The sequence below is a fragment of the Pseudochaenichthys georgianus genome, chromosome 8, assembly GCF_902827115.2.
Source record: "Pseudochaenichthys georgianus chromosome 8, fPseGeo1.2, whole genome shotgun sequence".
NCBI lineage: Eukaryota > Metazoa > Chordata > Actinopteri > Perciformes > Channichthyidae > Pseudochaenichthys > Pseudochaenichthys georgianus.
Window position 1 is genome coordinate 33853342 of NC_047510.2, and position 12956 is coordinate 33866297.

The 12956-nt window shown below is 42.1% G+C and overlaps 1 protein-coding gene across 1 annotated transcript in view; it reads left to right on the plus strand.

Annotated features, from left to right (window-relative positions):
• The window catches only part of LOC117451749 (NACHT, LRR and PYD domains-containing protein 14-like), a 69038-nt gene that overhangs the window by 42589 nt on the left and 13493 nt on the right, over window positions 1-12956 (plus strand). Inside the window, exons 15-16 of the mRNA XM_071203912.1 lie at window positions 694-867; window positions 11697-11870. Coding sequence (XP_071060013.1) covers window positions 694-867; window positions 11697-11870 — 348 coding nt within the window. The remainder of the gene's footprint in view (window positions 1-693; window positions 868-11696; window positions 11871-12956) is intronic.

Below are 12956 nucleotides of genomic sequence, written 5' to 3' on the forward strand. Positions count from 1 at the left end.
TCTTTCATTTTGACACACAGAACAATGTTACAATAAACATAGATACTGTGTTAAATGGATATATCCGCCTTCTTTCATTTATCTTTCCATTCCCAACAATATACATAAATAAATGGCATATTTTGGACATAGTTCGAATGGTGATTAATCATGATTAATTAATTTTTAAGCTGTGATTAATCTGATTACAAATTGTAATCGTTTGACAGCCCTAATATTTATATTAAAACTCCTAAACACTAATATGTTCTGAAGCTACACGATGCTTTTACTGACTGAATAGTTCAAACTGAAGATGCTGTGATTTGATGACTCCACTATTCCTAAAATAAATATTCTGGATGTTTTTCTTCACATTTCTTCAAAACTTATCCTGAAATATTTGTGATCTTTGTAAACGTTGAGATCTTGAGTTGGATCAGTTTCTGTGGGTTGTATTGGTCTGGCTGCACATCATGAGTTAGTGTAGATGGAGCAGAGTTTCAGATGTGAAGTCACCTCTTTATTATTGAAGGAGAAGCGCGTTGTCTTTAATATTAATGAGAGATCTTTTCACTGTTTCTCTCTTACAGTTTTTACCTGTTGGAGTTTCCACTTTCTAACCTTCTTCAGCTCTGAACAGATTATTAAACCTGGAGTTATTTCAAACGGGAACATTGTTTTCTAAACTTAAATCATGTTTTCTTTATTCAGACTGAGTGGCTGCAGCTTGTCAGATATGAGCTGTTATTATCTGGCCTCAGCTCTGAAGTCCAACCCCTCCCATCTGAGAGATCTGGACCTGAGTAGCAACGAGCTGCAGGATTCAGAAGTGAAGCTGCTGAGTGACTTTCTGAAGAGTCCAGACTGCAGACTGGAGACTCTCAGGTCAGTTCTCCATCTTTTACTTCTGTGCTGAGATGAAGAGAGTTGTGTTGACTCTGAGCTGCAGACATCAGGCTGATATCACTCTGATCCTCACTGAGCATCTTAATGCTGACTATCCTACCCTGCATAATGCACTCATCTCAAACACCTGGAACTCACCTTATATTCTGCAGCATGCTTTAAATGAATTATATTAAAAATATAACAAATGAATATTTATATTAAAACTCCCAAACACTAATATTTTCAGTTTTCTGAAGCTACACGATGCTTTTACTGACTGAGTAAAAGGACTACACCCATACCAAGAAATGGCTTAGCCCCACCATGAAAAATGATGTTAAAGTAATGTAAGGAAATATTTGTATGTATTCATGTTAGCAAACTATGAATAAGCTTAAAAGGGGAAATGATTTGTGTAGAAAACAGTGAATATAAGACATTGAGCTGTCTGAGTGGAAAAGTACAGTACGGTGTTAAAGTCCAACTGCTGAGGAGCCTCAGTGGAAATATACGGTGTCAATACTGTGTCGTACAAAAACGCGGGGTCAACCAGATTAAGAACAGAGGCATCCTGTTATGTCCAAACTGATAAGCCAAAAGGTTGCAGAACTCATTATTCTCACACTAAATCACCCACCAAGCAGGCGCAACAGTTCACAAGGGCAGTCTTGTGAGTGAAACCAGATAAGGAAGTGAGTGAAAGCAAATAAGGAAGTAAACAAAAGCGCGCCGAAGGCTAACCTAAGAGTTGCTAGGGTAAGCAACGGCAGATTACACCACAAGAGAGCAGCAAAGGTGAGGGTTTGACTTACAGTGAACTCAGATCTAGGAGATAATGAAGCTAAGCTACTGTGATTGGGGAAACTTAAGAAGTGAGGTGTTGGAGATATTTGGGCATCGAAAGGCCAAAGGTCTGGAAGGGAGGCTTAGATAACTCCCCCATTGTTAGCAATGTATAAAACACAGGAACCACGCTGTATTCAGCCTCTCTCTTTCCTCTGGCTAGCTCACGTGAGTATCAGGTAAATGTGGGATCCCACAGATAACTGTATTTAATTTGTATTGATTGTATTGCATTGAGAAGACATGGAGAAGGACTTTCGGGCGGCACCAAAGTTGTTCTGGAAAACTGTCCGACACCTCAGGAGGGGGAAGCAGGGAACCATCCAAGCTGTGTACAGTAAGGATGGGACGTTGTTGACCTCAACTGATGGAGTGTTGGGACGTTGGAAGGAACACTTTGAGGAACTCCTGAACCCGACAACTCCGCCCTCTATGTTAGAGGCAGAGCTGGAGTATGACGGGGGATCAACGCCAATCTCCCGGGGGGAGGTCACTGAGGTCGTCAAACAACTCCACAGTGGCAAAGCCCCGGGGGTGGATGAGATCCGCCCGGAAATGCTGAAGGCTCTGGGTGTTGAGGGACTGTCATGGTTGACACGTCTCATCAACGTTGCGTGGAAGTCGGAAACGGTACCGAAGGAGTGGCAGACCGGGGTGGTGGTCCCCCTTTTCAAAAAGGGGGATCAGAGGGTGTGTGCCAATTACAGAGGCATCACACTACTCAGCCTCCCCGGGAAAGTTTACTCCAAGGTACTCGAAAGGAGGGTCAGGCCGATTGTCGAACCTCAGATTGAGGAGGAACAATGCGGATTCCGTCCTGGTCGTGGAACGACGGATCAGCTTTTTACTCTCGCAAGGATCCTGGAGGGGGCCTGGGAGTACGCTTATCCGGTCTACATGTGTTTTGTAGACTTGGAGAAGGCGTATGACCGGGTTCCCAGGGAGTTACTGTGGGAGGTGCTGCGGGAGTATGGGGTGAGGGGGTCTCTACTCAGGGCCATCCAATCTCTGTACTCCCAAAGCGAGAGCTGTGTCCGGGTCCTCGGCAGTAAGTCGGACCCATTTCCGGTGAGGGTTGGCCTCCGCCAGGGCTGCGCTTTGTCACCAATCCTGTTTGTAATATACATGGATCGGATTTCGAGGCGTAGTCGTGGGGGGGGGGGTCTGCAGTTCGGTGGACTAAGGATTGCACCACTGCTTTTTGCAGATGATGTGGTTCTGATGGCTTCATCGGTCTGCGACCTTCAGCACTCACTGGATCGGTTCGCAACCGAGTGTGAAGCGGCTGGGATGAGGATCAGCACCTCCAAATCTGAGGCCATGGTTCTCAGCAGGAAACCGATGGACTGTCCACTCCAAGTAGGGAATGAGTCCTTACCCCAAGTGAAGGAGTTCAAGTATCTCGGGGTCTTGTTCTCGAGTGAGGGATCAATGGAGCGTGAGATGGGCCGGAGAATCGGAGCAGCGGGAGCGGTATTGCAGTCGCTTTACCGCACCGTTGTGACGAAAAGGGAGCTGAGCCGGAAGGCAAAGCTCTCTGTCTACCGGGCCATTTTCGTTCCTACCCTCACCTATGGTCATGAAGGATGGGTCATGACCGAAAGAACGAGATCGCGGATACAAGCGGCCGAGATGGGTTTCCTCCGCCGGGTGGCTGGTGTCTCCCTTAGAGATAAGGTGAGAAGTTCGGTCATCAGGGAGGGACTCGGAGTTGAGCCGCTCCTCCTTCGCGTCGAAAGAAGCCAGTTGAGGTGGTTCGGGCACCTAGTTAGGATGCCACCTGGGCGCCTCCCTAGGGAGGTGTTCCAGGCACGTCCAGCTGGGAAGAGACCAAGGGGTAGACCTAGGACCAGGTGGAGGGATTATATCTCTTCGCTGGCCTGGGAGCGCCTTGGGATCCCCCAGTCAGAGCTGGTTGATGTCGCCAGGGAAAAGAAAGTTTGGGGCTCTCTGCTGGAACTGCTGCCCCCGCGACCCGACCACGGATAAGCGGGAGAAGATGGATGGATGGATGTATTGCATTGTCATATTACCATTAAAGTGGATTATTGTTAAACGGTTAATTGTATGCTCTGGATTCCTTCCTGTAAGATAACCAGCTTGTTAGGGACGCGCAGAGATTTGGAATGCGGACTAGTTGTCCCACAAAATCTCTTACAAATGGTGACCCGACGTGCCTGATAAACAGAGCTGTGGAAGAATCCGGACGACCGGAATGGGTCGGGAACAAACACTTTTAGACATCTCAGACAATCAGCAGGGCCCTGCAACTACAAATAAGGTAAAACTTTAGGATTGTCTGTAGGCGTTTCACAGTGTTTTTGAAGTTTAAATGGAATATACAATGCATATTTTACTATGTTAGGAAAGTTATATAAAACACGTGAACGTTGATCGCAAGGTAGACAGAAAGTCCGGCGTAACGAAAAGTAGAGCAGTTTGGCGTGGACCTCAGGTATACTTATTCCTGAGTGGCGTGGAAACGGTGCAGTTTGTGGGTTGCGAGGTTATATTCCTGCACGACAAAACCTGGAAACTCGATATTTTAGATCGGGTCGCCGTTTAAAACTGGGGTTAAATAGCAGACTAAGGCTAAAAGCTAAGTGCCAGCGGTCTGGTATATGTTGAATCGAGGGGAAAGAGAACGCAAACCTCACCGAAATTGTGACGGGACCGGCTCTCAATTTCCCTTTGTCTGTAAACTTAATTTGAAAAGCTAACGTGTGATAAAGGGCTCGCTAAGACCTGGGTTCATCATTCGCGGTCTTGCTTGTCTGTTGAAATACACATCACATTATCAAGCTGGACAAACTGTACGGGGAATAAATCTGTGTGATTTTTACCTAAAATACCTGTGTGAGCGATTGTCTGTGGAACTCAGACAATGCACTCAGAAGAGTGAAGCTCATTTGTGCTCTGCTGCTGCCATCTAGTGGCTGAAAGGGGGGGGAAGCACGTTGAATAAGATAAGGGAGAAAAGTCAGATAAAGATATGCGAAGTCAGGCTGGAGGCAGGCTGGAGGCGTGGGTTCGAGAAAGCCCCCACTTCACAGCTTTCCTCTGAAAAAGGAGGGAATAACATTGAAGATTAATAGATCAATGTGTCGTAGATATTTAAATAAATAAGAAACATTGCATTGTGAATTTCGTGGTATTTGTCATTTACTGAGAAGTTTACTTATATTTCAGAGGCATTTATTGCATACAGTATCGTTGAGGGAAAGTAATAATAGCTTTTGCTGAGTATATGAAGCAGGTTAAAGTTTGATTCAAATTGAACATAATAGTGGATTATTCCACCTAGTGTTTTTGTAATATCATTAGTAGACATTAATTGTGTTTGTAAGTTTATGAAGAAAGAGTAGAAAGTAAACGGGAGGTTGTTATAAGGTTGTCAGTCAGAATGAATCTGTTAAATGGTTACGCATGACAGAGGTGTTGCACAAACGCACATTGATGAGATGAGATGAGAGGAAACTTGAGCCGGCCGCTGCAGGGCACAGGGAGGAAAGAGAAAGATAAGTAGATGTTTTGAAGAGTTCAGAGAGAGTAAAACTTGTTTCTAAATAATGTCATATTGTTTTGTGAGTAAACATGAAATAAAAATATATTTACTAGATATAACAACAACATGCTTAACTAGGTTGACAGAAAACTGCTATTAACCAGTTTCAGCAGCTACTGTCCTATCTGTGTTCTAAAGAGAACATATTTTGCATTTACAATTCATATTAAGGAAGTCCACAATTGATACCATTAAAGACCGTTTTGGATTAATAGGGCGTGTCTGTCAAACACTCGTGCTCAGATGGAATAAAGTGTTGAGATGTTCTCAAGAGTGGGAGTTTTCACAACGCTTTTTAGTTTGTATTGAGACAATTAAGTGATAAGGACAGAAAACTGTTCCGTGATGATTTCTTTAGGTTTGAGCTTTAGTAATGGAGATTACATTTTGTGAGGAAACCTTTCCGGCAATAATAAGTGTTCAAACATATATATTCATTAAATATGATCAGATTACTTGTTTTTCAATTATAGCGCTAAATACAGTTAGTTTTGTATTTTGTTACAGATCTAACCTGCTTGTAACACAACTTAGATAAACAATTTCAAAAAGAATAGAATAAGCAAGTGGTTAAAGGGGGTTTCCTGTCTGGCTCATTTGGTTTAGAACTGAGTAAGGAAGAATAGTGTTTTATGAGAACTGTCATTCCTCATGGTTTCTAAAGATAAATCATCAGTTTGTATGGACTTTGATGTAGAGAGGGGATCATGGTGGAGAAGGAAGACCTTTTTTGGTTTCAAATTAAAGAAGATTTTAAAGATGAAGTAAGCAGGACTTCAACTAGACAAAAGAGATTTTACAATGTGGTTTTACTACTTTTAATGGAGTAAAGAATCTGGGTAGACTACTGCCATTGATTTGTTTTAACATTCACATGTTTCAGCATTCCTGACCATATAGACACTCAGCCGTTTTATTTTGTAACCCGTTGGGAGAGAGATTTAAATTGAGTTTTTCTCAGTAGCTGAATGTGATTACAGCAGCATTGGATAGTTCTGCACCACCTTTTGGGTTCTCTGAATCAGTGTGTTGGTGAAGAGTTGCTCACTGCGAACAGAAGAAGTGTGCAAAGAATGCATCTCTGAGGAGATATTGACATTATGCTTGTGCCTCGTTGTCAAGGCAACAGTGGTGTGAAGAGGTACTGCGGTTTTGGGGGATTTCTGCCGTACAGAGGACAACGTGTGTCTGCCAAGTGATTCCTTCCCTCATCTCAAAGCCAGGGAGAGTTTCCTTGGAGCCCACTGACCAGGGCCGGTCCTAGCTTTTTTGGGGACCCTGCCACTGACTACAGCTGCATCACTGACTGTGCTCATTATGACAAGATCTGGAGACATGCTTGTCTCAGATTGTTCTGGAGGAAGGATGCAATGATTTTACAGCATAATTGTGCAAGAGTTTCCCGGTTGGTGGTGTAGAAACCTTAATGCTTAGTGTTTAGATAGGAGGCTGCTTGTTTATATGATGGTCTGGAATGCTGAAAAGATTAAAGTTTAATATTCTTGGTTAGCAAACAAGACATCTGATTATTATGTCACACATAATAATCTTGTTATAGAAACTAGCTATGGGTAAAACGTGTGGTTGTTATACCATTGTTATCATGAACAAAAGATAAATAAGGAAATAGTATCTGCTTAAAGATGAATGGATTTCATATCCTAGAGGGGATTAGTTATTGTGAATACTTCACAAGGTATCTACTAATGTATTGTAAAGAACTTGAATTGACTTGATAAATAAGTGAAGATAAGAAGATGTATTGACCATAAATTAGTCAATTGGTAAATAAAAAATAGCGGAAAAGAGGAGAACTATTAAAGTGAAGTGAAAAATCATTCTAAAACACACTGATAGGAAGGGGAGGGCATGAAGGAAGTATGCACTCGACTTTTTATTCATGTGTGAATTTGGTAGTGTTTTAATTTGTTACAGTATTGATCAGTTCAAAGGGAGAGTTTTAGTAACAGCTCTATAAGATCAGACAAATATTTATTTATATAGGTCATGTTGAAGGGAAAGCTGGTTCTAAACAAAATATAGTATTTCAATTTGAGGTACTGGTTTCACCATTGTGGCATAGTTATTACCATAGGAGGGCTTTCGGATGGACATACGAAATGACTTCTGTTTTTAAATCCTTGATGAAATAGGGAGTAATTGTTGCATGTTCGGACACCCAGAGTTCCACGCACTGTTAAAGAGGGTAACATTGTTCTTTAAGTGCACCAGAATTGAAGATAAATTGATAGAATGAGTTATGGAATACATAGCAGAGCTTTACAGATCCTAGTAATGTTTTGACACAAGATAATAGTGATGTACACAAGTTTCTGAAATAGATCTATTAGTCATTTTAATACTAATTAGGTGTAAATGAATTGCAGTAATAGTAGTAGTACAATAAGGAAGTGACATTTGTCAGGGAATGTGGGAAACGGTCCAATGAAAAGTTAGAGATATCTTGAACATTATAGTTGTAATTGTGAATTAATAAATGATGGCGCTCCATATATACAGATTTTTATAGACGGAGGATGCTGGCCTGTGCTGGAAGATCGGAGTCTCTGCAGAGCACGACACATGGCCAAAAAGACTGAGACCAACTGACCTTTGACCCTGACCGACAGGGTAACTTGGGAAGGCACTCTCAATGACTGACTCTGAGGTGTACCTGACCAAACTTAACTTTACAACCTGACAGTGTGAGTGTGAGTGAGTGTATGTCTGCATCTGATCAGTGCAACTGCATGATTTAAAACGATGACTAATCAAGCATGTTTTTGGACTAACACATTATTTGTGGTGATAATAATGTGTGAAATGGGAGGTTTCCTAAACATTCCACAAAAGGGGAAACCGCCCACATGTGACCCGTTTCTAATCTGCTTGATGATATTTCACTCCCACAGGAGGTGGCGGTTTGCAGAATGTGAAACTCAAACTAAAACATGAAGATTCTGTTTCTTTTAGGACTGAAAGATGGAGAGAAACACTTCATTTCACTGAAGTGTTTACTGTGGAAATGATGGATGTACATTTGGGAAAAATGTTTGGTATTGTCTTATAATCCATTATGACCTGAAGGTTTTCTTCCCATACAGGATTTTGTTTACACATGAGATAATGTGTAAAAAAGGGGGAGTGTAAACTTCACAATGTACATTTTTCATTTAGGGACTGAAAGGAACCGGCTGCCCCAACTCGGATGTTCAATCTGACCATTGATTGACAGTTTTAGAATTGACCTGCTCCATATCTGGGATAAGATACTGTTTTATGAATGTTGACATGTCTCTAATATTGATTGAGTTATAACAGGTAACACAGATAAAGAATCAGTGGCCAAGGGGCTACCAGAGAGATGTAATTCCAGAATGGAATACTGAAGAAGCTGACCTCGGGATAATATCTAAGCACTGACGGGTAGAAGCAGTATCACCAGGAAGCCATTCACTTTGTTAGTATCGTGATTTTGGTTGTTTTTGAATCCATAACATTAGTGTGTTTCTTTACCAGAAACATTAGCAGTTCAAATCATATTTAGATTTTTAATGGGATCTCAAGGATTTCATTTAAAAATAAACACAGATGCTTGTCAGAAATTCAGAGCTATTGAAATATGTTATTTAGTTTACCTAAAGATGTTGGGGTTCTTATTTAGTTGGCACAGTCCAAGTATTAAGATTCTGAAGCTGCACAATTAATTTAGAAAACCTGTTCACAGACGTCTGTTGTTTTAAGACACCCCACCAACAGGCTCCAAGTGGCCTACGCAGTGGTGGGTCAAACGGCTGAGGGCCCCAGAGCCCGGAGCGTAGGCATGAGGGATTTTGTATCAGATTTCTCCACACAGGTTGTTGACGCCAAAAGGGGGACCCGAGACGCAGGAGGCTGAAGGTCATCGGGACAAGGTGGATCAACCCCAGGTGCTCCGGCCCCGACCGAGTGACCCAGCGGATCTCTCAGGCCGTCCGCATAGGAGGAAAGGGGGACAGCTCGTACCACGGGAGCCAGTGTGCGGCGGGGAAACCACCTGCTAGGACCAGGGGACGACATCAAGACGGATCTGGGTCTCGTCATGGAGGTCGACACGGATGCTGTCATCAGCGGACTGGAGGAGAAGGACCTCGAGGACATCCATGCAGCAGACGACTTGGAAGCGGCTGGCAGTGGGCTGGGGGACTTGTCGAGGCAGCAGAGGAGTCTACTTCTCTCTGATCAGTTCCACCCGTGAAGGGAAAGCCGCATCTCCCCCTCCCTATCAGCTGTCGTGTGGGCTATTCCTTTGGGGGGGGGCAGGCAGGCAGGCGGGCTGATGATTCACCTTCTTAGCACTCAGCTGCCCCCTCATGGTTCCTTCACTGCCATGGGAAGTGATGTTCTGTTCCTTCACGATTTCAAATACTTTGGATCTCAGTTTCTGATGATATTGGAGAGGAATGACAATAGTTATGTTTCAAGATGCCTTGTGTAAGTTTATCTCTGGAGAAGGAGATAAAAAGGGGGAATTGTAAGGAAATATTTGTATGTATTCATGTTAGCAAACTATGAATAAGCTTAAAAGGGGAAATGATTTGTGTAGAAAACAGTGAATATAAGACATTGAGCTGTCTGAGTGGAAAAGTACAGTACGGTGTTAAAGTCCAACTGCTGAGGAGCCTCAGTGGAAATATACGGTGTCAATACTGTGTGGTACAAAAACGCGGGGTCAACCAGATTAAGAACAGAGGCATCCTGTTATGTCCAAACTGATAAGCCAAAAGGTTGCAGAACTCATTATTCTCACACTAAATCACCCACCAAGCAGGCGCAACAGTTCACAAGGGCAGTCTTGTGAGTGAAACCAGATAAGGAAGTGAGTGAAAGCAAATAAGGAAGTAAACAAAAGCGCGCCGAAGGCTAACCTAAGAGTTGCTAGGGTAAGCAACGGCAGATTACACCACAAGAGAGCAGCAAAGGTGAGGGTTTGACTTACAGTGAACTCAGATCTAGGAGATAATGAAGCTAAGCTACTGTGATTGGGGAAACTTAAGAAGTGAGGTGTTGGAGATATTTGGGCAGCCAAAGGCCAAAGGTCTGGAAGGGAGGCTCAGATAACTCCCCCATTGTTAGCAATGTATAAAACACAGGAACCACGCTGTATTCAGCCTCTCTCTTTCCTCTGGCTAGCTCACGTGAGTATCAGGTAAATGTGGGATCCCACAGATAACTGTATTTAATTTGTATTGATTGTATTGCATTGTCATATTACCATTAAAGTGGATTATTGTTAAACGGTTAATTGTATGCTCTGGATTCCTTCCTGTAAGATAACCAGCTTGTTAGGGACGCGCAGAGATTTGGAATGCGGACTAGTTGTCCCACAAAATCTCTTACAGTAAGCAAAATAAAGTCCGCCAACTCGCGTGGAGTAAATTGCACAGACAGCAGTTAGTAAGATTGATTTCAGTAGCCACTTGTCTGGAAATACCGAAGACCAGAAACGGTTTTGAAAACTTTTGTCACCTAGTGATCGTCTTCCCAATAGAACATCTTTGATAATGTCTTCTGGCCAATCAGAATCAAGATAACGGCGCGGTGTTGTTGCAGGAAGTCCCCACGGAGAATACTTTTGCTGTAGTACATCTCTATATACATCGATACAACATTACGTGTTGATAGAAATCAACACGTAATGAAATAAGACCCCACGGTTTGATGATTGATCGGTGTGTGGGCTTTCTTTCATTTTGACACACAGAACAATGTTATAATAAACATACATACATACGTTAAATGGATATATCCGCCTTCTTTCATTAATCTTTCCATTCCCACAACAATATACATAAATAAATGGCATATTTTGGACATAGTTCAAATGGTGATTAATCTGATTAATTAATTTTTAAGCTGTGATTAATCTGATTACAAATTGTAATCGTTTGACAGCCCTACTATTTATATTAAAACTCCTAAACACTAATATGTTCTGAAGCTACACGATGCTTTTACTGACTGAATAGTTCAAACTGAAGATGCTGTGATTTGATGACTCCACTATTCCTAATATAAATACTCTGGATGTTTTTCTTCAGATTTCTTCAAAATTCATCCTGAAATATTTGTGATCTTTGTAAACGTTGAGATCTTGAGTTGAATCAGTTTCTGTGGGTTTTATTGGTCTGGCTGCACATCATGAGTTAGTGTAGATGGAGCAGAGTTTCAGATGTGAAGTCACCTCTTTCTTATTGAAGGAGAAGCGCGTTGTCTTTAATATTAATGAGAGATCTTTGCACTGTTTCTCTCTTACAGTTTTTACCTGTTGGAGTTTCCACTTTCTAACCTTCTTCAGCTCTGAACAGATTATTACAACTGGAGTTATTTCAAACTGGAACATTGTTTTCTAAACTTAAATCATGTTTTCTTTATTCAGACTGAGTGGCTGCAGCTTGTCAGATATGAGCTGTTATTATCTGGCCTCAGCTCTGAAGTCCAACCCCTCCCATCTGAGAGATCTGGACCTGAGTAGCAACGAGCTGCAGGATTCAGAAGTGAAGCTGCTGAGTGACTTTCTGAAGAGTCCAGACTGCAGACTGGAGACTCTCAGGTCAGTTCTCCATATTTTACTTCTGTGCTGAGATGAAGAGAGTTGTGTTGACTCTGAGCTGCAGACATCAGGCTGATATCACTCTGATCCTCACTGAGCATCTTAATGCTGACTATCCTACCCTGCATAATGCACTCATCTCAAACACCTGAAACTCATCTTATATTCTGCAGCGTGCTTTAAATGAATTATATTAAAAATATAACAAATGAATATTTATATTAAAACTCCCAAACACTCATATTTTCAGTTTTCTGAAGCTACACGATGCTTTTACTGACTGAGTAAAAGGACTACACCCATACCAAGAAATGGCTTAGCCCCACCATGAAAAATGATGTTAAAGTAATGTAAGGAAATATTTGTATGTATTCATGTTAGCAAACTATGAATAAGCTTAAAAGGGGAAATGATTTGTGTAGAAAACAGTGAATATAAGACATTGAGCTGTCTGAGTGGAAAAGTACAGTACGGTGTTAAAGTCCAACCGCTGAGGAGCCTCAGTGGAAATATACGGTGTCAATACTGTGTGGTACAAAAACGCGGGGTCAACCAGATTAAGAACAGAGGCATCCTGTTATGTCCAAACTGATAAGCCAAAAGGTTGCAGAACTCATTATTCTCACACTAAATCACCCACCAAGCAGGCGCAACAGTTCACAAGGGCAGTCTTGTGAGTGAAACCAGATAAGGAAGTGAGTGAAAGCAAATAAGGAAGTAAACAAAAGCGCGCCGAAGGCTAACCTAAGAGTTGCTAGGGTAAGCAACGGCAGATTACACCACAAGAGAGCAGCAAAGGTGAGGGTTTGACTTACAGTGAACTCAGATCTAGGAGATAATGAAGCTAAGCTACTGTGATTGGGGAAACTTAAGAAGTGAGGTGTTGGAGATATTTGGGCATCGAAAGGCCAAAGGTCTGGAAGGGAGGCTTAGATAACTCCCCCCATTGTTAGCAATGTATAAAACACAGGAACCACGCTGTATTCAGCCTCTCTCTTTCCTCTGGCTAGCTCACGTGAGTATCAGGTAAATGTGGGATCCCACAGATAACTGTATTTAATTTGTATTGATTGTATTGCATTGATA